The sequence below is a fragment of the Sebastes fasciatus genome, chromosome 10, assembly GCF_043250625.1.
Source record: "Sebastes fasciatus isolate fSebFas1 chromosome 10, fSebFas1.pri, whole genome shotgun sequence".
NCBI classification, from domain to species: Eukaryota; Metazoa; Chordata; class Actinopteri; order Perciformes; family Sebastidae; genus Sebastes; species Sebastes fasciatus.
This window is the reverse complement of record NC_133804.1, coordinates 4,069,716-4,096,594: the sequence shown is the minus strand read 5'-3', so window position 1 is coordinate 4,096,594 and position 26,879 is coordinate 4,069,716. Positions and strand designations below refer to the sequence as shown.

The 26,879-nt window shown below is 42.2% G+C and overlaps 1 protein-coding gene and 1 long non-coding RNA gene across 2 annotated transcripts; one reads left to right on the top strand and one right to left on the bottom strand.

The window, feature by feature from the left end:
• Nucleotides 1–20,045: 20,045 nt before the first annotated feature.
• Nucleotides 20,046–22,981, bottom strand: LOC141774922 (uncharacterized). Its single transcript, XR_012595515.1, has 3 exons — nt 21,504–22,981; nt 20,854–21,053; nt 20,046–20,749 (listed from the first exon to the last, which is right to left on the bottom strand). It is a non-coding gene; the product is annotated as an uncharacterized LOC141774922 (long non-coding RNA).
• A 340-nt stretch (nt 22,982–23,321) lies between these two features.
• LOC141774921 (uncharacterized) lies at nt 23,322–25,711 on the top strand. The gene is made up of 2 exons (XM_074647739.1): nt 23,322–23,462; nt 23,608–25,711. The coding sequence occupies exon 2, from the start codon at nt 23,686–23,688 to the stop codon at nt 25,429–25,431; it is 1,746 nt and encodes a 581-aa protein (XP_074503840.1). The 5' UTR covers nt 23,322–23,462; nt 23,608–23,685; the 3' UTR covers nt 25,432–25,711.
• The last annotated feature ends 1,168 nt before the right edge of the window (nt 25,712–26,879 follow it).

The window sequence follows — 26,879 nt, the reverse complement described above, 5'->3', positions numbered from 1 at the left end:
TGTGTACAATACAGCTCTGTGTGTGTGTGTATGTGTATGTGTGTGTGTGTGTGTGTGTTAGTGTTGTTCTGTTTGAGCGTTTTTAGGTGATGAATTGGAAAGGCCCCAATACTATAACCGCCCCAAAGGCATGCATAATAAGAATGAAATGAATGTGTATGCAATGTAATGTTAGTTGTTTCATTGTATCAGCATTGAATTTTGTATGACCACCAAAAACACCACGGGCAAGATGCATAATGATGAAAGATTTTGGGCAGAAGAGTTAGTTTAGCTCTGAGAATATCTAGTGGACATTTGTGCAGAAATAACTGCTGCAGCTCCTCCAGACCAACAGAGGTTTCCCGTGTCTTGTGAAGTGACGGGGCTCCGCAGAGAGAAACGTTATCGTCTCCGACCAAAACTCCGGTGTCTCCACTGTTCCCTCCGACCGCGGTCGGGAGGCTGAGGCAGGGAAAGCCAACACTAGGATCAGCACTGATTCATGGAGAGACCTTCGTCTGGTCAGCTAACATTACTGCCAAGCAGCTGAAATATAGAGTGATATTGTGGTTTTAGCTGACGTGTGTCGCCTCACTGTTTTGAGCGATGCTCGTTCATGTCTATTTAGAGCAAGCGCGAACAACAGGACGCTGACTTTCGTTGACTTAACGGCCACAGATGTCACTTTTAACAAACAATTTCTGATTCTTACATTGAGTCCCTTTAAAACAAAATCAGTCTCCCATTCATTGTCTATGGAGCAGCTCCAGACTTTATACCCTATGACATTACTAGTTTTAGACTTACTTCTCTGGTTTCTGGCTTTGAGAGAGAGAGGAGCTCCTGTTCACAAATATTGAACTATACTAGGCCATGGAAATAACATGTTTGAATTCCTAATTTAGGTGGTGTTCCTCTTTAAAGCTTCAGTAGGCAAAACAGTTTTGGCATCACTGGGCAAAAATTCCATAATAACCTTTCAGCATATTGTAATTAAAGTGTTCTGAGAGAAAACTAGACTTCTGCTCCTCCTCATGGCTCTGTTTACAGGCTTTCTAGCCCATGGCGGAAGACTTTGACCAATCACAGGTCATTTCAGAGAGAGAGAGCATTCCTATTGGCTGTGCTCCGGTCATGTGGGCGGTGCTTGGTATTCCCTCAAGAGATCTCAACATGGCTGCCGGGTCACAAACTTTCTCATTTTACAGCTAAACACTACACTACAAGATGATTCTGAAAACATTTGAGGAGAGAAATAGGCATTACAGTAACATAATATTGATTCATATTTGATCAGCGCTGCCTAGTTTGACCGTTTTATCAGAGTTTGCGAGTGATTGACAGCTGTCTCCGTTGAATGAACAGCCAATAGGAACGCTCTCTCTCTCTCTGAAATGACCTGTGATTGGACAAAATCTCCCCTCACGGGCTAGATTTGTCAAGAGGAGGTGCAGTAGTCTAGTTTTCTTTCAGAACATTTGAATTACAATATGCTGAAAGGTTATTATGGAACTTTTGCCCAAAGATGCCAAAAATATACTGCCTACTGAAGCTTTAAGTTCAATTTTAAAATCAGATTGGTCTGATGGTAAACTGTGAGAAAAGTGAAGCACTGATACTTATATATTTCTCTATATAACTTAGAAAACACTGTCCAAAACGGTGTGCCTACCTACAGTGCTGTGTATTGTTATTTAAGGAAGGTGTTGTTGTTCTGGTGTAGATACGTACACTGTGACTTCTATATTCAAACAAAGCAAGGTAACAAACAGGGCAGCAAGAAAGGAAGGGGACTTGTTTTTGGCTACATGCTGCAGGAGTTTTTTCTGTTTCGGAAATGTAAACACAAAAAGTCCCCGTGCTGGGGTGAAACTAGATCTATCTCGCCGTGTTTTTACCGGTTGTGCACACTTGACCGGAGTTCCAACTTTGCAGATACTTAACAGGTTTTTATCCAGAGATGAACTCTTGCTTTCAGTTGAACACCTGTGCCCATCATCAACTTTAATTCCAAGAGTTTGATATGCGGCATGCTTGTATTACACAATTTCACTTGTCAGTTCTCTCCGTGCCTCCTAGAAAGGGGTTTGTTCACCGCCCCAAATCCTATCTGATGATGCAAGCACAGGCCAAGTGATGGCAAGACTCATTACAGCCACAAGACCTTTAATCACTCGGTGAGATTAAAAGCTCTGAAAGCAGAGAGACTTCACTTGAACTTTACAACAAGGAAAATCCAATGTGAAGTGAATTCATACACAGTATTCAGACCCCTTCACTATTTTCACATTTTCTTGTTTCAGCGTTATGCTGAAGTGGAAAAAAACGGATTTCAGAATTACATTTATTAAAAAGAGGAAAAAAAAAAATTAAATATCACAGTCATATCACACAGGAAGGAAATGCATTCAGCTTGTTACCAAATATACACACAATGCATCTTGGTGAGAAAACACTAAATGCAAACATAACTGTGTTTGTTTTCAAGACAACTCCATGGGGCAACTATTCATTAATTGCTAGCATAACCTACAGTTTCTTTTTGTCAGTGCACAGCAGGTCGGCTCAACACGCAAAAATATGAAATGTGTCTAAGCATACAATTCAACATATATGAAGAAGGAAGACTCTGATAGGATTTATTCATTTATACTTACTTGAATTTAAATGAGGCAGTCCTATACAAGGAAATGTCTTCTGGAAATCAACAACTGCTTAAAGGAGCAGTGTGTAGGATTTAGTAGCATATAGTGATGTAGTTGCAGATTGCAACCAACTGATTACCCCTCCCCTCGCCCCTCCCTTTCAAAGTGTGTAGAGAACCTATGGTGGCCTTCAGGTAACGTAAAACCATAGACTGTATATAAGAAGTGGACGTAGTCACAGTGACGTCACCCATTGGTTTGTGGACTGCCGTTTTGAAGCCTTAAGTTTGGCATTTTAGCCGTCGCCTTGTTGGTATTTGACCATAGCCATGCTGGTTTTTGGCCGTGGCCATCTTGGTATTTGGCCATCGTGATGTTGGCTTTTGGCTGTCAGCATCTTGGTATTTGGCCGTCGCCATCTTGGTTTTTGGCTGTCGCCATCTTGGTATTTGGCCGTCGCCATGTTGGTTTTTGGCTGTCGCCATCTTGGTATTTGGCCATCGCCATGTTGGTTTTTGGCTGTCGCCATGTTGGTTTTTGGCTGTCGCCCTCTTGGTATTTGGCCATCGCCATGTTGGTTTTTGGTTGTCGCCATCTTGGTATTTGGCCGTTGCCATGTTGGTTTTTGGCCGTCGCCATGTTGGTATTAAGCTGTCGCCATGTTGGTTTCTGGCCGTTGCCATGATGGTATTTAGCCGTTGCCATGTTGGTCTTTGGCCGTTGCCATGATGGTATTTAGCAATTGCCATGTTGGTTTATGGCTTTCGCCATCTTGGTATTTGGCCGTCGCCATGTTGGATTTTGGCTGTCGCCATCTTGATATTTGGCGGTGGAGCTAAGTACAACTGAATGCTGAATAACACATGTTCAGGTGACCAAAGTGTTACAATTAACTGTCATGAACTGGAAACGCACTGTGAAAGGGTTAAAACTCACGGATGAAAACACGGACAACTCCCAGACAGGACAATGCCGTGGTGGTGACCTGTCAATCACAAGGTAGCCACACCCTAAAACATCCCCTGCTTTATGGTCTATTTGACTCTAAATGGGATCATAATTTACTAAATGAACATCATGCTGTATTGAAAAAATACTTGAAACTCACGATTGAGACCATAAACTCATGTTTACAATGTTTACTGAGGTAATAAATCAAGTGAGAAGTAGACTCATTTTCACATAGACTTCTATACAATCAGATTTCTTTTTGCAACCAGAGAAGTTGCCCCCTGCTAGCTGTTAGAAAGAATGCAAGTATAAGGACTTGTTCAGACCTGGTATTAACATGCGTCCTCAGTGATGGGATCACAAGTGGACAGCTCAAAGTACAGGTGTGAACACACTCAAGACGCATTGAGGACGCATTGAGATCGGATCTTTCAGACCACATTCAGAGGTGGTCTGGGCCACATATGACCACATTATTTTAGCAGTGTGTACGCGAATGCGTCCTGGCCACATTAAAGACCGCCTACTCATCTGATGTCCAACTTGGATCCGCGGGATCACTGCGCTCCTCAGGCGAATAAACAGGCAGACACGGGCGCTTGTCAGCATGGAAACGTCTGTGCTCTACTGGATCCTGTCGGTACAACTGTATTTTATTAAAATATATCTTGTTTATAGGCTACATAAATACAGACTATCAGACTTGGAACAGGAAGTGCATTATTATCATACTGTCGGAGATGTGTCGGTGTTTTTCTTCCGCTGCTTTGCGCGGAGCTGACACCCGACCGCCTGCCTGTTCTCCGTCCTCCCCGGCTCTCTGGGGCGCTGTACCCCGCTGTTGTCCGGCAAAAGCAGCGGTACCGGCGGAGCGGAGGTCCCCGTGGACCGCCGGTACAATACCCTTTTATTTTGATGTCAGTAAAATGTACCAGAATTCACGAATATGTAGGATATTACTACTGACATTAATGTATTACGTCACAACGGCTGCTGTATTAGCCGTGTGTTTACTATCTGTTTATTTACATATAGAGCGGGGAAGTGAGATCTGATCACAAGTGGTCACTGAAGACGCATGTGGAGACGCATTCTAATGCCAGGTGTGAACAGATCTATTTAAAGCTGTCCACTTTTGATCCGATCACTGAGGACGCATCTTAATACCAGGTCTGAACAGGGCCTGAGACACTTCTGCATTGGCTTCACTTTTCAGACTGGGAGGTTACCCACTGGTAAAAACGTGAACAGCCCTAGCTAGAGCCAGTGTTTGGTTTGTCCATTCTGGGCTAATGTAGAAACATGGCGGTGCAACACAGCAGATTCAAAGAAGACCCGTTCCCTATGTAATAAACGGATCATTCTAAGTTAATAAAAACACAATGATTCTTAGTTTCAGATGATTATACACTATTGAAAACATATTTATGGATGTTATATTCCATTTCTGCCAATAGATCCCCCTAAACCCAACACAATTATCCAAACTCTAATAGGCTAATTGTCAGAGAATGTTGTCTCTATCCCTTTAACTTGTAATAAACTGCCTCAAAATTAAGCTTTAGTAAAGCTTCAACATACAATATATAAAAAAATGCAGCAGTTTTCTGCCTTGAACCCTAACCCTAGCTCAAGATCTACGAGCAGTTATGAAGGTAAACAGTCTGCTTTATTCAGGTTTAGCAAAGAATGGGATTTATTCTTGAGTAACACAAAGAAAGTAAGATAAGAATATGATTAAATTATATTCTTTATGAGAAAAGCTTTATCAATCAAATTGTTTCTTTTATTATCGCACATGGAGCCCTCGCCATTAGCATATAAAGAGATGGAATCAGCATAGAATAGGTTTCTACATTTACGTATGGCTGTGTTTGTGTGCGTGCACGCACGCGTACATAGTATTTAGAACCATAAGAGGCTTTATTCAAGGGAACTATTTCTGTAAATTGTCAACAGTGCGATCATAAAGATTTATGCATTTCCTGTTTCACGTGAACTCAACACACATACAGACACACGCGCGCACAAACAGAGTAAATTGGTCCTCACCTCCCATATAAAGTGTGAAACACACACAGCGGTAAACACACAATAGCTGTACACATACGTGCATTCACATATTTTCAGACACACACACTCTGACATGTTCTATCACTTTGTGACAAGGCCAATCTGTAAGCCTGACACTTTTTGATAAGTCTATGATTGATCTGTGAGGGTCTATTTCCTGCCTTCACCTGTGATAAATCACCCTTACACTGTCAGTGTGTGTGTGTGTGTGTGTGTGTGTGTGTGTGTGTGTGTGTGTGTGTGTGTGACTTAAAAGTCTGTGCGACTTAAAAGTCTGTGCAAGCATTAAAGGGGACATATCATGAAAAACTCATGTTTTTAGTGCTTCTGAACATACATGTGGGTATCTGGAGTGGATATCACAAACACGAACGCTGCGTACGGATGAGGTCGGGGTGGATGTGCGGGTCAAAAAACACAGGACTGTTGCCCAGGAGACCGATGTTTGTGTCCTGTGTACAACGTAAAAGTAAATGTTGAGTTATTTGTCACGTGACTTCCGTACTTAAGTTACAGAACTTTCTGAGTTATTTTAACCCAAACCACAATCTTTTCCTAAGCCTAACTAAGTAGTTTTGTTGCCTAAGCCTGACCAAGTTGATCTTTTTCTAAGCCTAACCTAGTAGATATTTTTTTGTTGACCAAGCCTAACCAAGTTGATTGTTTTCTAAGCTTAACCCAGTAGATCTTTTCCTAAGCCTAACTAAGTAGTTTGTTGCCTAAGCCTAACCAAGTCGACCTTTAGTAAACCGAACTAAGTAGTTTTGTTGCCTAAGCCTAACCAAGTCAATCTTTTCCTAAATGTAACTAAGTAGTTTTGTTGACCAAGCCTAACCAAGTTGATCGTTTTCAAAGCCTAACCTAGTAGATCTTTTCCTAAGCCTAACTGAGTAGTTTGTTGTCTAAGCCTAACTAAGTCGACCTTTACTAAACCTAACTAAGTGGTTTTGTTGCCTAAGCCTAACTAAGTCGACCTTTACTAAACCTAACTAAGTAGTTTTGTTGCCTAAGCCTAACCAAGTCAATATTTTCCTAAGCCTAAGTAGTTTGTTGCCTAAGCGTAACCAAGTAGATCTTTTCCCAAACCTAAGTAGTTTTGTTGCCTAAGCCTGACCAAGTTGATCTTTTCCTAAGCCTAACTAAGTAGTTTGCTGTCTAGGCCTAACTAGGTCAACCTTTACTAAACCTAACTAAGTAGTTATGTTGACCAAGCCTAACCAAGTCAATCTTTTTCTAAGCTTAACTAAGTAATTTTGTTGCCTAAGCCTAAACAAGTAGATCTTTTCTTAAGCCTAGCTGAGTCGATCTATTTCTAAACCTTACTAATTCATCTCATTTTGAAAGAACTGGAGCGGAAATCGACATGTGTGTCACGTGTTGTTGGACATTCCTAGGAAAACTTACGAAAAATATTTTTGAAAGTCGTGCTGAGCGTCACGACGAAAAAGGGAAATTTGTCTATATACACAAATCAAATAGATTAAATTCCGTGACTATTTCCTGAACTGCTGTGAGACTGTGTTGGATTCAACAAGACGTTCAGATTTGGCTCCCCTTCTTGTGTCACATGCAGGCTCATTAGAATATACCGCCCACATCTTGAGTACTACCTTTGCAAAGGTGCTCCAGATTTTTCTCACAAGCCAATCACAGCAGACTGGGCTTTTTCACGGGGGGTCTCTTAAAGAGAGAGGCACTAAAACGGAGCGTTTCAGACAGAGGGTGAATACAGGTATATTGAGACACACAGTATGAGAAATATAAAGGTTTTTTAGTTTTGTTTTGTTTTATATTAAAGCATGTAAACAGGTTCTAGTAGAAACCCAACATACAAGTATGAACCTGGAAATTGAGCATGATATGTCCCCTTTAATGCCACCTGGAGAGTGAATCTACAGTGTGTATTTCTCCACAGTGCTAACATCTAAAGCAGGGGTCACCAACGCGGTGCCCGCGGGCAACAGGTCGCCCGTAAGGACTAGATGAGTCGCGCGCTGGCCTGTTCTAAAAATAGCTCAAATAGCAGCACTTACCAGTGAGCTGCCTCTATTTTTTTTAAATTTTATTTATTTTATTTTTTTGCTATTGTTGTTTAAATCAGACTTGCATGTAACTTACAAATGACAACATATATATATAAAAACACTTAAAATTTAAAATGTTTTTTGTGTTTAATATAAATGAACTCTGACCTAGTATAGTTCAAAGGTCAGTATTGTGCGCATGACCAAAACGTAGCGTTTGTTGCGCTCATACAAACAAGCTAGCAGACGCAACGAAAATGAGGAGAAGAGTTACCCCAAAAAATGGCAGAAAAAAGAAAGAAAACATATCATTTTCACGACGAATGGGAGGTAGAGTTTTTTTTTACCACTGTGAAAGGATCCTGCGTGTGTCTCATTTGCGGGGCAACTGTGGCGATAGCAAAGCGGCACAATGTGGAGAGACATTTCACTACATGTCACACAAGCTACCATGCTAACTACCCACCGGGCAGCGCACTGCGAGCAGAAAAAGCCCGCGAGTTAAAGGCAGCTTTGTGCAAACAGCAGTCTTTTTTCACTAGACCGGTTAAAAACTCCCAAAAAGCAACCGAAGCCTCGTTTAGAGCTACGCAATTCTTGATGAAGAAAAAGAAGGCATTTACAGATGGGGAGGTTGTCAAAGAAGCAATGATGATAATTGCTAAAACTGTGCTTGAAGACGAGAAGTATGGAACCGATGTACTCTCCAGTCTCTCCAATGTTCAACTCGGGGCAACTACAATGGTAAGAAGAGTGTCGATGATGTCTGGGAACTTGGCCGACCAGCTGGACCGTGATCTGGCGAGGTGCCGGTGGTTCAGCATCCAGTGTGACGAGTCGGTGGACAGCAGCAGTACGGCTCAGCTGATGGTCTTTATCCGGATGGTGTTTGATGATTTCTCCACAAAAGAAGAACTTCTGACACTACTGCCCCTGAAGACAACTACGAGGGGAATTGACATTTATAACGCAGTGAAGGAGTTTTTGGTGGAAAAAAAGGTGCCGCTGGAAAAGCTGGTATCAGTGACTACGGATGGGGCTCCTGCTATGATCGGCCGACACACAGGATTCGTTGCTCACTGTAAAGCTGACCCAGAGTTCCCAAACTTTCTGCAGTACCACTGCATCATACACCAGCAGGCCTTATGTGCAAAAGTGATCTGCTTTGAGCACGTAATGACTCCCGTCGTGAAGATCATAAACACCATCCGCTCCAGAGCTAAACAGCACAGAACATTCAAGGTACTTTTGGAGGAGCTGTCAGCTGAATATGATGACCTGCTACTACACACAGAAATCCGATGGCTCAGCAGGGGACGAATTTTGCAACGTTTTTTGTCACTTTTGGGTGAAATCAAAGAGTTCATGCAGTCCAGAGGTGAGGACACCGTGCTGCTGGAGGACACTGAGTGGATACTTGACCTTGCATTTTTAACGGACATTACTGGGAAACTGAACAGTTTGAACTGTGAGCTGCAAGGCAAAGGTAAAACTGTCGCCGATATGATAAGTGCTTTAAATGCATTTAAAGCTAAGATGAACCTTTTCTCTGTGCATTTACAGAGAAAAAAAGTGCTGCACTTTCCCTCTGTGCAGATGGTGCTGAAAGACAATGCTTCTGCATCTGAGGCTTTTGACAAAGTTGCAGAAAAGTACTCTCAGGTCATAAACAGAGTTGGGCAAGAGTTTGAGAACAGGTTTTGTGACCTGGATCAGCTTGAGCCATGTGTGTCGTTCATTTCTAATCCTTTCATGAACGTGGACATATCATGTATTGCTGAGCAGTTAAGTGCAACATTCAGCCTGGATGCTGAACAGGTGGAGATTGAAATTGTAACACTGCAAAATGACCTCCACCTCAAAGCCCATCAGGCTGCACCAAACTTTTGGTGCCTTCTTGACACAGAAAAGTACAGTGGTGTATGCGCAGCAGCTATGAAGGTTGCAAGCCTGTTTGGTTCAACTTATCTTTGTGAATCAGCCTTTTCTGACATGAACTTCATCAAGAACAAACACAGAACACGCCTCACTGATGCACATCTGCAAGACTCACTCAGAGTTGCAGTGTCAAGTTACACACCAGAGTACAACACACTGGTTAACAGCATGCAATGCCAGGCTTCCCACTAACTGACAAAGAAACAGATAACAGATTTGGTGTCCAGTTCAAAGTGTGACATGATTTATTTAAAAATTTGAGAGTTGATTTTTGTATTTTACATGAGTTATTATTTGTACAAACATGGTGCAAAGTAATTCATGATTTGTTAAAAAATGTTAGTGGCTAGCTAGTTAAAATGGGATATTGTGATTTCACAAGACTGTCGTAGAAGTGATCATTTTCAAATGTTTGAAAAATTTGAAAAACATGTGCACTTAGAGAAAATATAAAAATAAAGTGTTGCATATTGATATTTATCTGTTTCTATATATTTGTTGTGAGAAATCATTAACATGATCAGTGTTTTCACAAAGATAAATATCATTAATTATTAATAATAACATAGAGTTAAAGGTAAATTGAGCAAATTGGCTATTTCTGGCAATTTATTTAAGTGTGTATCAAACTGGTAGCCCTTCGCATTAATCAGTACCCAAGAAGTAGCTCTTGGTTTCAAAAAGGTTGGTGACCCCTGATCTAAAGTATACAGGTATATGTCGTATATTCAGTTTATGCTACTGTTTTCCATCCACGTAGTAAGTTATTTTTAATTTTTTTTGTAATACCAAACATTTGGCCCATCCCACATTGGATCACAAGATACCAAACACATGCTCCTGGCTCCCAGCTCTGCTCATCATACTCACCTGTCCATAATCAGCTCATCAAGCTCACCTGCCCTTCATCAGCTCATCAACCTGCAGTATATATCTACCCCAGCTCCTCAACCACACCTCGCCAGACTACTGTCTCAACCTCTGTGGTAGATACAATTCAAGCCAACGCTTGGAATTATTCTCCCTGTCTCTCCTGTGCTTTAGGATCATCGCTCACCTGAATACCTTACATCTCCCTGCTCGACTGCCAGTAACCAGCTAGATTCCAAGTTAGCTCTGCTCGCCACGCTCTTCCCCCATTCCATGCTCCTGTCAGTCCTGTCTCTGTTATCTGCAAAATAAAAACTTTTTCACCTCCACCACCAGTCCGTGTCTTGTGTTTGGTTTGAGTTTAGGACCGGCTTAAAGCAGCAGTGGGTAGAAATGGAGCAAAAATGATTAAAAAAAGTGATTCTTATAAAACAGTCACTATATCCTGACAGTAGTGCATAATCTGGAAAAAATCATGTACCTCTGTGTCCTCCTGTACTCTCAATGGCATCTGCAAGATTACACAGACCGGAGGAAAACAACCAATCAGAGCCGAGCTGGAGCCTTGAGCAGCTGTCAATCTCTCGCAAACTCCGATCAATCGGTCAAACTAGGCAGCGCTGATCAAATATGAATCAATATTCTGTTACTGTAATGCCTATTTCTCGCCTCAAATGTCAGAAAGTTTGTGACCCGGCAGCCATGTTGAGATGAGTTGAGGAAATACCAAGCATCGCCCACCAGCCGGGGCACACTTGTTGGTCGGTCTGGGAGTTGCCGTTTTTTTCGTCTTACAATTTTTAACCCTTTCACAGTGTGTTTTCATTTCATAAAAGTTAATTGGTCACCTAAAGTGTCTTATTCAGCATTCAGTTGTACTCAGCTCCACCCTCTCTCCACTTGTAGTTCCAAAAAACCAAGATGGCAACGGCCGAAAACCAAGAAGGCGAGGGCCAAAATGTCGAACTTGAGGCTTCAAAACAGCATTCCACCAACCAATGGGTGACGTCCCGGTGACTACATCCATTTCTTATTTACGTTCTATGTGGTTTTAATCAGTGGGTCCATTTTTTTTTTGGAGAGGAGGAGACCTCCGTGGACAATTTGGCTGCCGGCTCCTGAAGATCTAGATCTCAAGTTAGTCAATACCAACAGGAGAATATACTGTTGAGCTTTGGCAAATTTTGGCAAACTTCACTTGGGCGCTACCCACATAATCAGCTGGGCTGATCATCCCACAAATGCATGATCTTTACAAGTTGGATATCATTGTGAAGGTAAATAAACAGGCTTTCCAACGATGTAAAATACAATGCCAATTAGCATTGTAACAACAGAGAAATAATCCACCCAACATAAATTTCCAAACCTTTTTTTCTGAGTTAAATTTGACATTAATTTTACACTGCTATTGTGTGATATGTTTGTTCACGTCCATCAAATCACAACTTTTTAGATCATACAGCATAACATTATTGGTACAAAAGTGTTGTCGCACCTATTTTTACTGTGTGAATACAATACAAAAGTACCACTTTTACAAACTTTCAGGACATCCCTTGTTTTCAGTGTATTTATATGTAGCCTGTACAGAAGTACCAGATCAAAAGTCTTGTGTAATGGTGCTACCAGACCAATCCAAGTCATTTTCATTCTGAATATTCTTCCTCCTTGTTAATACTGTCTGCTCCATCCCCCTCCATCTGCCCGTCCATCTGTTCTGATGAGATGAAATTATGAGAGATCCTCTACAAGCATATTTCCGGCCTTCAACTATGATACATTATCTCCTTGCCAAGCCCTCTGATCAGCCAAGGTGGGACGGTTAGGCCTCATATGCTACACAGAACACTGAAGACATAGCACCATCTGTCTCACATGGACTTCCCTCCTCCTCCTTCTCTTTCTACTTTTCTAATTATACTGTATAGCCTACCTTGTTTCACACCTGACTTCAAGCTTCAGTAGGTAACTTTTATATATTTGCTGAAACTGTCACTATATTCTGACAGTAGTAAATGAGATTGATAATCAGTGAAAAAAAATCAGGTTCCTCCGGCTCTTCCCTGACTGCTTCCCTATTTGACATAACAGACATAACAGAAGTCCCACCGTAGATACCCAGGTTTTGATTTATAGTTCAACATCAAAATTGTTATAACGCATGTTGTTTTGCTTATCTATGAATAGCAGAAGCGAGCAGAAGGTTTGTAGTCAAGATGACATTGCCAGATGGGTGTTACTGGAGGAGAAAGACAATTTAGGGTGCTTTCACAACTAACCTGTATTTTTATCTCTCTTTCACTCTGACTGTAATTGTTCTCAGTCTTCAGTCCAACAAAGTCAACATTTATTGAAAAAATATGGATGTAATCATTTCCAAAATTCACAACATGCTTCCATCCAACGAAAACACGCTTTAATCCATATTTGTTGGTGTTTAGCCTTTCAAAAACAACATTTGCGGTCAAAAACACAAAGGGAGGCACGCACCTAACTGGAATGTCTAGCAGAAATCAACAGCACCATAAATCTGAATGAATTATACTGTGGCGCTCATGGTTTCCTTAAAATAAACTGGACACTTCAATTGTGCAGAATTTATTTGTCAAAACGTGTAGCCACACCCGGCGAGTAAAAGGGATTTGGTGTCTAATTGGGGCTCGGCTTTTAATTGTTTTAGTTGTTTAGAGATTTACGGCAAGTGGTTTTGTTGCCTAAACATAACCGAGGCCGTTTCACGGTAACGGGGTGATGTTCAATGAGAAGCGCAAAGCCGTTTCTTCACGCTATTTATACACCTTCCCATGATATTTGGTTGCTATGCCGTAACATATGACCATAAATCAAGCTTTACCTACGTTCTTTTTGGCCTCCATAGAACAGCTTTCCGGTCTCAGTGACGGGGAGACTCAGGATGTGTCATTAAACCAGGAGACAAGGTTTTGGATGTATTTATACTGGACTGGATAGGAAACCAATGTCAAGTCAATTTTATTTGTATAGCCCAAAATCACAAATCACAAATCTGCCTCAGGGGGCTTTACAATCTGTACAGGATACCCTTTGTCCTTTACAGTACGACCCTCTCATCGGATAAGGAAAAACTTAACCAAAAAAAAAAACTTTTAATAAGGAAAAAAAATTGAAGAAACCTCAGGAAGAGCAACAGAGGAGGGATCCCCCTTCTAGGATGGACAGACGTGCAATAGATGTTGTGTGTACGGAGTAACAACATAATGAAAATACAACTAGACAATCCATATGACAAAGAATTATACGTATAATATGAACATATGTGAGAAGGTGGATCCAGGAGGATGTCAAGCAGCTTCCCGGCGTCGCCAAACAGATAGAGCCTCCGACCTCCTCTCCACGCCAGATAGATAGAGCCAGAGCAACACGACTTCCTCCCCACACCAGATGTGCCAAATAATGCCAATGCCAAATAATCTGCATACTCCCAAAACTGCTAAATATAATTAGTTTAATACAGTGCCATTGTATTTGATTTCTTTGTCTATAGCAAAAACATGACAGGGGTTTAATGCACACCCTTGTGGTTTACCTTAAGTCATCACTGCACACCTACTGAGGAAACTTTGAAACTGGACAGAACAAGGCTGCATTGTATCTAAGGCTACGGAGGAGGGGATGAAACTATTGCGGAGATGATCAAATTTGTCATTAAACCATGTTTATTTAATCAGGAAGAAAAACTATTTTCTATTCAACTGCAGAAAAACATGTTTACATCTCCCACTCTCAAATCACTTCACTATCTCCCACAATACACTTGGCTATCTTCTTCTGTTCTCATCATCTCTTCAAGAAAGTTAGATTTTCTCAGCCGTCGCCCTCCATTGTTCCGCGATGAATGCAAATTCTACAATTCGGAGCCTCTACTGGGATGGGGAAATGGCCTCCGAAAATTACTTTGCACACCTCACTGACTGTCAGACAGAGAGGAGGGATGAGGGGAGAGGGAGAGAATAGAGAGAGAGAGGTGAGGGTCAGCGGGAAAGAAGGGGAGATGAGAAGGAGGAAAGGAGAAAAGCGAAGACAGAGCAATTCAGAAACATAAAGAGGAAAGAAGACAACGGCTGAAGCAGAGGTAGCTTGCGTACTAATGCTGTATGTTCTTTAGCCTTACCTGACCCCTTCTTCCAGGCCTTCTAACCTGAGAGCGGGCCGTGTCAGCCTCCTCATTAGAATAGTTTTAGGGATGCTCTGAAGGTACAACCACTGGGTCAGCTTTTAATAAGAGGGCAGGGCAGGAGGGCTATTGACTCTGTTTGATTTCTACAGTCTAAAATGTTGTAAAGGTAGCTAAAAAAGGAAAAAATAAAGTGTACCAGAACATGTTTCACAAGTATTCACACCGTTTGAGACCGGGTTATATCCAGCCATTGTCTACAGTAAATCAAACTTTCATTTGCCTCTCATTTATGGAGCCTAATATAATATATTTCTACCCTAGTCCTGCCAGGCATATTGAAATCATGTCGCCCTTTGCTTCCTTTGATAGTAGCAGTTAATTAACCTCATATGTCATGTGTTTTCATGTGAACGTCTTCAAGGAGACGAACTCAAACTCCAATGCAATATACTGTATATGCATGCATACATTTACATGGTTCCAATGGCAAAATAAGATCTGAATATGAAAAAAAGCTGCAAGCAGCGATGATCCAGCCCTCGCACCTTTGCGCACGTCAGGGATACTGGTGGGACATTGGTTGAAGCAAATATGCATTTCCGTTACCATCGGACACTAAGCGCACAAGTTAGATAATATTTCCTGTGTGGATTGAGTGGCACAGGAAATGACAGATTGCAAATGTTGCAGCACTTCCTGTGTCCTCTATGTGGCGCTAGATAACATGCATGTGCTAAACATGCCTTATGTTGTTCTATATCAAGTGTAGATTATACATTATAATTTTCATGTGAATTGGATGATTTTTGTCACATAACGCTGACTTCCTGTTGCCAGTGGGTGACGCTATGACTGAGTCGATATTGCCATGTAGATGTCCTCAGGCCTGGACTGCTATGAAGTAGGTCAAGTTTGGGGAAGATTTGACCAAGTACCGTCAAGTTACAACAGTTTGTTGTTTAATGGCGAATCATGTAAGTTCTCCACCACGCCACGGCAACGCCGTTATATGAAAGCTCAAACTTTTAACAACTTTTTATCACAAAGGTATTCAGATTGTACTGACTAAATTTGAAGTCGATCGGGTTAAATCTCTAGGAGGAGTTTGTTAAGGTATACAGAGCATGGAAATGGCCAAAATACACTAAAAATGCACACGCAAATTCAAAATGGCCGACTTCCTGTTGGGTTTAGAGCATGGCCCCATGAGACTTTTTTTAAAAAGTCTATATGTGATACAAATATCAAATAAAAATGCTTTGTCCATCCAAAATACTAAATTTGTTACTTTTTATGAGTTGCGGGATTTTTAATAATACATAATCAAATGACATCTCTGGCTTTGGCTGAGTGAGAGTCAAAATAATTTGAGGTCAGCAATTATCAATGATAGCATTATTTTATTTTATTCATAATTTGCTCTTTTTTAGTGCTGCTCTGGAAACTCTCATGGCAGTACACAGCCTTTGTTCTCCGTCATCTTTAATTTATGAGAGCCGCAATTATTTATCCATTTTCCAACTGCGTGCCTGCACGTCACAGCGCAGTACAACTGTTAACTTGTTTTATTTTCAGGAAGTTGTCTATTTACAGAGCAGATCTTCGGGGACCGGTGACGATAGACCTGCTCTACTTGTCTCGAAAACTCTTAACTCCCAGTCTGTGTGTTGTTTTTCAATTCATTTTTAGTGGTTCTTCTGTTGTAGTTGACATTTTGTCAAATATTCCTGGTTGTCACTCAGAAACACTTTTTAATGACTGAGAAACCCAACATGAGCTAACTTCACTGCAGATGTGAAATTGACTCTCATGCTGTTCAATATTTAATACACCACTCTGTAATTGAAAGGGAAGATGTCTTAAGTTGAGTCAGAATACTTGATCAGCCTCCTATGGTGAGGCTGTCCCCCCTCATGTTTGTTTTTAATCTCACACAGCGGCTTTTATATTTTCATATCACATCTATTTACAGAATACTTCTCTGAAGAGACAACAAGAACATTGTTTAGGTCGCAAGAGGCTCTCCGCTGTGGTCTGGTGACAATTTTAAACATGGCACAATTAGAACAGAACAAAACTCCACAACTCCCCTGCTCTTCTCTTGTATTTCTTAGTATGGAATAAAACTTTTAAGTACTTGAGTGCATAATGTATCAACCATGACGGAGAAGTACAGAAAAACAACAACTATTTGAATATTTTTAGATGTGAAAAAACTAGTGATAATAAACACAAATTAGTTTTAATGCCACTAATTTCTTTAACGCATTAATGCAATCGACTTTTCAGAGGCTGTAGGCTCAGTTTTAAAGCTAAGATATTATCATATGAAACTGGAAAACTTAAGGAATCCATTGGTACCAACCATGTCATACTAGCTTGTCTCGAAGGCGGCTAAATAATGCTCCAAACTTACGCTAAATTTTGGCAAGGAAAAACTGTCATGGCTATTTTCAAAGGTGTCCCCTTGACCTCTAACCTCAAGTAGCAATAATTTTTTGGCATCATTGGGCAAAAATGCCATAATAACCTTTCAGCATATTGTAATTCAAGTGTTCTGAGAGAAAACTAGACTTCTGCACCGCCTCATGGCTCTGTTTTCAGACTTTCTAGCCCGTGACTGGAGACTTTGACCAATCGCAGGTCATTCACACTGATACAGTGTGTTCCAATCCACGTACTTCCAGGAGTACACTTCAATGTTGTGCACTCTGTACTTACTTGAGTAGTGCGTGAATTTAAACCGGGTAGGATCATCTCAAATCTAATACTCTGCGGTGCACTTACCGGAAATGACGATCGCAACATTTCACCGCGGCTCGCTACCCGCCAAAATATCTTCTTCCGGATTTTACGGCAGCTGGCATCCTTTGTGTTGCATTGCTACTTCATTCAGGTTTTACCCGTCCAGTACCTGCCAAAATATCTGCCTGCTTTGTTGATCAAGAATACACAGAAAATCAAAGCAAAGTGTAAATTACGTTTCCAACGTCATCGCCTACGATGTGTCGTCCTGTTGGCTGAAAATGCCACAAAAGCTCCTGCATCATAGATAATCTAGTCTCTTTATTATTATAAACCGGTTTCTACAGCATTTTTAGTTATCGTGGTGTGCAACAAATAGCCTTCAAAATACCCCATGCCCATCCCCCGTCCCAGCAACATCAACCCCCTGGATAGTTATTTGTGTTTACAGTCACAATCTGAACAGGGCTTGCAGCAATTATTATTTAGCGAACTAAACTATTACTTTTTTATATGTTATTTAGTACTGATTTAAAAATTACATTAAATTTTGTGATTCATATTTTCTCGTTTTATTTTTATTTTTCAACAATAAGCAAGCTAAGCTTCAACCTCCTTCATCCTCCTCTATGGAGAACTGGCAACTGGCAGCAGAACAACAGGCTGCCCCCACCTGCGCTTCAAAGATGTCTGCAAGCGAGACATGAAGGCCCTAGACATCGACACCAAGTCCTGGGAGGCTCTTGCGGTTGACCACACAAGGTGGAGAAGCACCTTGCACCAACACCTCATGACAGGGGAGCAAAAACTGAAGGATGCAGCGGCAGACAAGAGGGCCCGCAGAAAAGAACGCAGCAACGAAGGCAGACCAGAAACCACACACAGATACGACCTCTGTGATCGAGATTGCCACTCTCGCATAGGGCTTTTCAGTCACAATAGACGCTGTACCAGACAGCCAGACCCATAGGATGCGCCAACCATGGTCACATCCTGACGAACGGAGGCCTATGATGCAATAGGAATTGGCTTATCCCTTTCCATTGATGTAATCATGAAGAATCATTGGGAAACCAGCTGAACTTGTCAAGACAGATGCCCTCCCTCTGGTTCATTTCAATTTAAACTTGATTCCCTAATTTTTTAGAGATGATGACTTCTCTGTAGCTGGTGTCGGAGAGCTGAATACCATCAACAATGAGGATGCATCAGTACAGGAACTTGATGCTTGAAGGTATATTTTCCATTCCAGTGACAAATAGGTAGCATATGAGTTATATCCTGCGTTCGTGGTGGTTATATTCTGGTCTCAGTGTTAGTGATGAGCAGTAATGTGATCTTATTCTCTTATTATTTCATTGTGCTTAAAGTATGACATCACTTGATTTGAATGCCGACCGCATCAATGTAGAGGAGTTCAACGACATTCAGAATTCCATGTAAGTTTATCTGTTTGTGAATTTCCTCTTTTATATTTTGAGCATCTTTGTATATTGGTACAAGATAATATTACTAAATCATTTTATCCTTTCTATAGCATTGACTGGGCAGATGACACCTTGTGCCACGCTGAAGAGACAGAGTCTGACTCATCTTTGGAGGAGGAGGAGGAGACCAGGGAAGTCGACAGTGATGACAACAGTGATGCTGATTGCACAGGCAGCAGTTTTGCAAATTTATAACAAATTAATTTTTCAATAACCATCTTTTCCTGTTTCGGTCATATGCTATTTTTCATTATGTCAGATACCGGAAGCGGTACAACAAGAAGTCGCGGAAGTGGAGCCTGTACACAATGAAGGTCGACAAGGACTATGGCTACATTCCTGACCTCCAGACGGCCATCCTCCGAAGCCACACCACAGCAGACAGAGGCATGCCGCGTGTGAGACGCCAGAGAGGCCTGATGACCCGCGGCAGTACGGTGTGCTATGCGGTATTCCACCTCCAACCACAGAGGAGCTGCTGCCTGTCAGTCGGCAACAAGGTATAGAAGTTCTTTCAGCATCCCTTCTTCAGAAACCCAATTTGCATATTTTCACACTAACCCTTGCAGCCTTCATAAAATAGTTTCTCATTAATTCTGAGAAATTCGACTACAGAGATGTTATATGAAAGGTATCATTTATGATAATGTAAAGACATCACGCATTGACAAACAAAAAGAGACACATTGACACGTTGTCATCAAAATGATACGGTACTATAGCGTGAGAGGCAGAGTAAGAAACTTCTCAACCAACAAAAGACCTGCATAGAGTTGCAGGCTAAATAAGTTATTCTATAAGCAGAACAGCAGCCTTTTTAAGAATATTATAGCCTATATATTTATGGCCTATATGTGACACTGTAGTCCAAACTCAACAACTGAATTCAAAATTCAAACATGCCATTCTTTGTTCATTCACAGGGCCAAGGACTACCTAAGTGAAGGCCTAGCCCACCTGAAAGATGGTGTGCTTATTTTTTAATTGACCTTTATTTAAACTTGGAAGACACGTTTTCTCATGCTTGGGATATTTTTTTGTGGTGTCTTATGAATGTTTGGGATTGTTGTCTATATTTTTGAATGTAATAAAAGTTTTACCCAAGTGAGCTGAATTTCTTTACTGCATGGTATTGACACTGGCAGTCGTGAACAAAAAAAGCAGATGGTCATCCTTCAATGGATTTATTTTTACAAAAACAATGGCAAGAATAACGATAAGTAAAATGTAAATACACTCCAAAAATATCACATCACACACAATCTTTTATCTAAAAGGTAACAGAATGTAGCTGCAATTTGAATATGTAAACATGCCAAATACCCATAAATTACAGTGCTCATTTTGTGAGGGGTTGGGGGGAGGTAGTTTCAGAGCCTGCATGGGATAAAGCCCACATATTGGTGGTTCGGGGTCAGGGTATCTGTCCCTAATCCTCCACACACAACAGCTGGGAATTACAGTTCTGTTACCCCGCCCCAAGGCTCCATACTGCCACACAACAAACTGCCGGTAAGCAGCATACCGGAACTGTTTGTTGTCCTCTCCAGGATTGGGTACGTCCTACTGAGCCCTAATGTCGTTCCAGATCCTCCTGGCCAGGCGAAGGACACCCTCATGGAGGATGTAGAGGTCCACATGAGGTAGCAGGGAAATGCAGTCCTGTGGTGGCTGGCCACAGCACTTTCTTTCCACGTCAGTGGGCATTTCCCTGCACCTCGTGCAGACACACCACTCAGGTTGATTGGGGTCCTGGCCAGGAGGACCTGGTGGAGGAGCGCTGACCATTACATCAAAAATGAGGCTGGGATCCCTCAACAGACATCTCCCCAGAAGCTCCTGACACTGCTGCAGGCTCAAACACTGAATTCTGTCCTGGAAAGACAGTAGATCAGGGAAAAAGTATTACTTTATTTATGAATAAACAATAATGATCATGATGTGGACATAAAGTATGGACATGTTATATTTTGAGATACCTGTTCATCTGATATCCGGCAAGTAATTGTTGTACTCTGCTGAAGTCATCTTCAGCCAGAGGGTCTTCAAGCTGACTCTGTCCTCTCCCCCGGCCAGACCCTCTGCCACGTCCACCAGCTCGCCCTCTTCCTCTCCCTCTTCCTCGTCCATTCGTAGCCGGCTGCTCCAGGACATAGTCAGGATCTGACTCGACGGTGCTCTGTCAGTAATATATATGTAACAAATGTAAAATAACCTACTTGCATTATGACAAACATCGTCATGGTTTCATTTTTTTTCAGATGTGTAAAGTTATCTATGCAGACTAAAAACACTAAAGTTAGAAAGATAGCATTACTGAAACTTGAAGGAGCAACTGGGCGTTGGCTAACGTTAGCCAGCTAGCTATGCTATAGATTGAATAAAACATTGGGCTACGTTGTTTCAAAAGTTTAGCTCGTCATTTCGTCTAGAAAATAAACAATTGCTGTTATTTGGTCTATAAACGAAACACTTCAAATGCAGCAAAGTCTTACAATACTTTAGCCTTTGTTGTCGTCAGTCTCCAGCGTTATTTTACACTAAGCATAAATACTGTTTGTTGTTCGTTCATATGTTCAAAGTTGTCCGTGGTAGCTAATTGTGGTCTGTGACAAAGTATTTTTCTCACCTGTGACTCGGCCACGGCAACTGTTTATGCTGTTAAATATGTAACGTTACTCCGGGTCTGGCTCGCCGGCGGTAGCCTCCTCAGATGTAGCGGGCACATATGAAGCGCGTGCATATGCCCGTTCTTGTGTGGTAGGAAGGGCTTCGGACAGAGAGGAGAGAGGAGAGAGCTGCTCGAGGGGGGCAGTAGTTTGCCTTTTCCGGATTCTACGCACTGCAGCTTTAATTAATGATTTAATGTGCTAGCTATTATGGTTTTTATTTTAGATCAGGAGGTCTGTCTTTAACAAACAGTTGCTTATTTATCCATGAGGTAGCAGCAGCAGATATGTGTCATGTTTCTGTCCATCTGATGAACATAAGTCCAATATTCACTCTCTTTTAGATCTGCTTTTGGTCTCCACCAGCTCCAAATATCTGTCTCTTTAGCTGCTAAATGCTCCACTATGTCCACCCAATCCTTTCCCACGGGAAGGCGTATAAATACCACGACATTACGCGGACATTTTGCGTGTTGTGAGTATACATTTTAGCATTTTCGTGTGTTTACGCAGTGCAAACGTCCGCAGTTAGGTTCAGGCAAGAAAACCACTTTGTTAGGGTAAGGGGAAAACGTCAAGGTTGGGCTTAAGATAAGTAAGTAAGGTAAGTAAAACACATACGGAAACAACTACAGGAAACACGCGGCTGCGTTTACATTGCAGTCAGTACAGGAGACATCAAGTCAAGAAAGGCGTAATTGCACGCTAAGCACCTTGTGCATTACTGTGGCACTTCTACGCTGGTTCACCAGCTAGTTTCTTGCTGTGTCTGTCTGCTGTTTGGTGCTGAGCAGGTAGTGTACAGGGGGATTTATAACGTTAACGTTCTCAGCAGCTTCAGAGGAGACTGAAAGTTGCCAAGAGAATCTCTTCATATATCTGACATCCTTAGCTGTACTTGTGAGATGTGACTTACCAGCAGTTTATCACTATCACCACAAGCAGACCGCTATATGCAGTCAATTTAATATAATTACATATTTTAATGTAATAAATACAATAATACAAATTTAATTTTAATTTCAATTTCTGCATCAATAAAACAAAACCGAAAAAGAAGGCAAGAATGGCAAAAACGAGTCTGTAAAATGCATCATAGTGCAACTTGCTACAGGAGCACATTTGTGTTAACCAGGCAATTAAAAATCCATTTGAAAATGCAAGCATGCCAACTCCGTCGGGACTCGGAGAATGGAAAAAGGGAGGGGGGTTGTGATTGCTTTAGACAGCGATCACAACAAAAGATTTCCACGCACTGTATTGAACACCGTTCCCCTGGTATGCAGCGGTCTCATCTGTATATGTGTGGGGTAATTTAAGAAATAAGGCAATTTAGTAAAATAGGACACAGTTGTACTCATGGTGCCTGTCATCAGTTACTATATTACCACATTTTAGTCCATCAGCCCCTTTATATCCAGAAGAGATGATGTTTGGTGATGAGCAAAGACGGGGGGGTTGCCTTTGAGTGTGTGTGTGTGTGTGTGTGTGTGTGTTCAGTGTGCACGTGTATGTGCAGGTGTGTGTTTGGGTGTTTGGGTGACATCACAGCAGTGGTGACATCATCACTGCATGGTGACATCACAGCAGTGGTGACATCATCACTTGCATGGTGACATCACAGCAGTGGTGACATCATCACTGCATCGTGACATCACTAGATGGAACACTGTGATGGTTAAAGGAGTGGTGACATCACAGCAGTGGTGACATCATCACTGCATCGTGACATCACTAGATGGAACACTGATGGATTAAAGGAGTGGTGACATCAGTTGTGACATCTTAAAGGAGCGGTAACATCATAAAGGAGTGAAATTAAGGAGAGAGTCCCAGAATCACACAACTGTAGTTGAATCTGAAGACTCGATCAGACGAAACACATCGACTGAGAGAAGCAGTTGTCTCAAGAGAAAGAGGTATGAATTTTATGAATGCATTGCTTTAGATTAAACCTCCCAACAGTATATGAAGCAGTTAGAATGAGCCTCAACATTTAAATGCAGCTTACATGTTAGTTAATAATAATTAGGGCTGCAACTAACGATTATTTTCACTCATCAGACTATCTACTGAGAGAAGCAGTGAATTTCTCTCTAAAAACCACGAAGCATCGACAAGAATTGACCGTAAATCAGCATCATGGTATCATCAAGAACTTCCCAGCCAGAAGCCATCATGCCCGAGTTCAACGTCCGTCGCGTTGTTTCCAAGCTGCTCAACTCCTTCTTTAAGGGGATGACGGCGGATCAGTGGGGACTTTTGAAATCCGGCAGCCCCGACGACGCCACTATGACCATGATGGGAGAGCTGCTGTTGGACATGACAGCGGCCTTGACAAAAGCTTTCCTGAAATCTCTCGGGAGCAGGACCCTGGCGTCTGAGGACGACGTCCAAATCAATCTGGGAAACGCAATCTCTCAGGGTTTTGCCGAAGCTCTGGGCGTCGACGTCTCGGTTCAGTGTCCGAGCTCCAAAAGCTTGACGACATTGATCTCTGAAGAGGTTTCGGAGAACGTCCGAAGTGCCCTCTCCAGCCCCGAGGGCATAGTCCAGCGCCTCACTCCTCCCAGCAGACTCAACAACATGATTCTGCACGCCTGCAAAATGTGCCAGGCGTTCATCGGCAAGATGAAATCGGTGTTCTCGCCTCGACCGTGCAAGCAGAGGACCATCTGCGAACAATCAGATGTGGAACCGGAACCCTCAGACGCCGAAGACCGCCATGCGGCGACGCCTTCGTCGGACGTCGTGATTGAGATGAAAGACATCATGTATGTCACAATCATCATCAAAAAGCAGTTGAACGACATCACCGAACCTCTCTTGGTTGACGTGCCGGACTCCGAGTACACGTTGCTGCAGTCTCAAAACTCTCGGGAGATTGAAGACGTCGCGGAAGAAATCGCTCGGAGTATCGCCGAAGATGCTGTAAGACAGACTCCGTCGGCACAGAAGAGCAAACGCTCAAAGAAAAGCATCGGAAACAAAATTAAGAAGCTTTTGGCAAAGTGCTTTGCCAAAACGTGCATCCATCGCATCGTGGCACAGATGAGGAAAAGATTCCACCGGGGCTCCAAAGTTCACAGTCGGGAGTCGGCAAAGTCTCTCACAAAGAAGATTACCGATCTGATGAAACAACCAGAAAACCGCGATCTTCTGGGACTCGGCGCTCCACTCATAAACATTCCCCCCGGTCGAGTCTTGGAGTTCACAAAGGTCTTAAGTGATCTCCTCTACACACACATCACACATGGGCCAGAGATCATCCCCGAGCCGGTGATACGTGCCAACATGCGCGCCGACTTGCAGCGGAAGGTGCTCGGTTTCCTGTGTCTGGCCAGATGGTGGCAGATCTTTCAGTCCGACGACCTCGTCGACAATATGAGACACGCCATACTGGGGACTAAGCCCAGGGCCAAGAAACCTTTGGCAATCGCTTCTCCGTCTGCCCCGGTATCCGTGACGAAGAGTCGTGATGACTTTGCACGGCGAGCGCGGAACGAACAAAAGAAAAACTGCGTCGAGGTGATCTTGGAGAGGTTGGTCACGCGGATCTTCAAGAAGGCAAAAGTGACCTGGACCCTTTCAAACGTCCAGGACATCATCCAGCGCCTTTTTGATCAAACGTGGGCCGAAGTCGAGGGTCTCGATTTCGATTCCAGCCCAGAATCATTGGAAAACCTCGAAAAGGCCATTTACCGGGACCTGATTAAGACGTGGGGCACTGCGATGTGGGTGCTGGTGTCCTTGAAAGGGGGTCAAACGGCAGTCGGAGAGCATATCGCCTACGCCGTCAAAGGTCACCTGATGGCACCACCGAGACAGAGGTGCTGCATGGTATGCAGGTGCTTCTCTTCTATGCTCACCGCCATGACGATGTGGTAAAGTGGTTTATGGGTTTTCTCCGGGAGCTCCGGTTTATCCCACATATAGTGAATAATTGGACTTATTCTATAGATAAAAAACGTCTTCAATGTGTCATTCATCTTGAAGGCCTTTTTCCTTCTGAATGAATGCGAGGGCTTGAGCTCTCAGCGCCACCTCAGTAGTCAGTGTTGTCTACTGTTGTGGAACGCACGGGTTCGATCTGGGTGATCCAGTTCTCCCACAATCAGTGCATAATAATGAACATTATGCAATATACAAATACAATAAATAATAATATTCATTCATTTCTTCTTATTTCTTTCATCATTTGCTGTAAATATTCAACTCAGACTGAAGTTCTGCTGATTCAGTGAATTTTTATAAAGTGCAAAAATAAAGTACAAAGAAAAGTGTGTTTTACACTCTCTTCCATCATATACACTGATCTTAATTATTGCTAATTTTAATGAGTTTACCTGCCTGACTGTAAACATGTAGAGAATTATTGTAAAGGAGAATCAGGTTTCTTGTCTGTATTAGCTCACACAGTCTGGAAATGACTATTAATATTTAAAACCACGTCTATTCCTGGCCGATCAGAACTGTTGTAATTAAAGTTCATTAAACCTTATTTATTATGTTTATATATTTATTTACTGACACCTTCACTGTAAGGTGTATCAAGACATATCACAATGATGGTGTAATGTTTTACTAAAAACATAAATGCACTCTTATTCAATGACAATAAATGAGGTTATTTTAAGGGGACGTGTGTTTTTAAGTGTAAAGAGAACTCATACATTAATTCATTCAATAAGCCTATAAATGTGGAGGACGGCTATCCACATTCTGCAGACAGGTTCAGGTGAGTTTACCAGCTCAAGAAGTGACTGTGAGAGAGCTGGAAAGCATCTCCATCACTCAAGGTGGAGGGAGCACACACAGTGACGGTGTAAAGATGGACAAAACAATCTAATACAGGAAGTGATTATGTTGATGTTGTGCTTTTATTATGTTGTGCTTTTATTTTATAATGCAGTGAGGGCCCAAACGAGACCTTAGTGTGTGTGTGTGTGCAGATGTGTGTATGTGTGTGTAGTGTGCACGTGTGTGTGCATGTTTTTGTGTTGTGTGCATGTGTGTGTGTTCATGTATGTGTGTGTGTGCGTGCGTGTGTCTGTGTGTGCGTGTGCGTGTGTGGGGATATCAGTATCTTCCCTCTACATTGAAAACTGAACCAGCTGCAACCTCTGAAAGACAGAATAGTGTCCGGGCCCTCCAGCGGGCCAGTAGAGTTTTAAAGGGACTATTTGTAAAAATCAGAAATGTCTTGTTAACAGCGACACCTGTGGCCGTTAAGTCAGCGTCCTGTTGCTCACGCAATGTGCTCGCTCTACATAGACATGAACGAGCATCGGTAAAAACAGTGAGGCAACACACGTCAGCTAAAAGCACAATATCAC

Coding starts and splice junctions, on each gene's coding strand:
- LOC141774921 (XM_074647739.1), top strand. CDS start 23,686: ATGGTATCATCAAGAACTTCCCAGCCAGAAGCCATCATGCCCGAGTTC.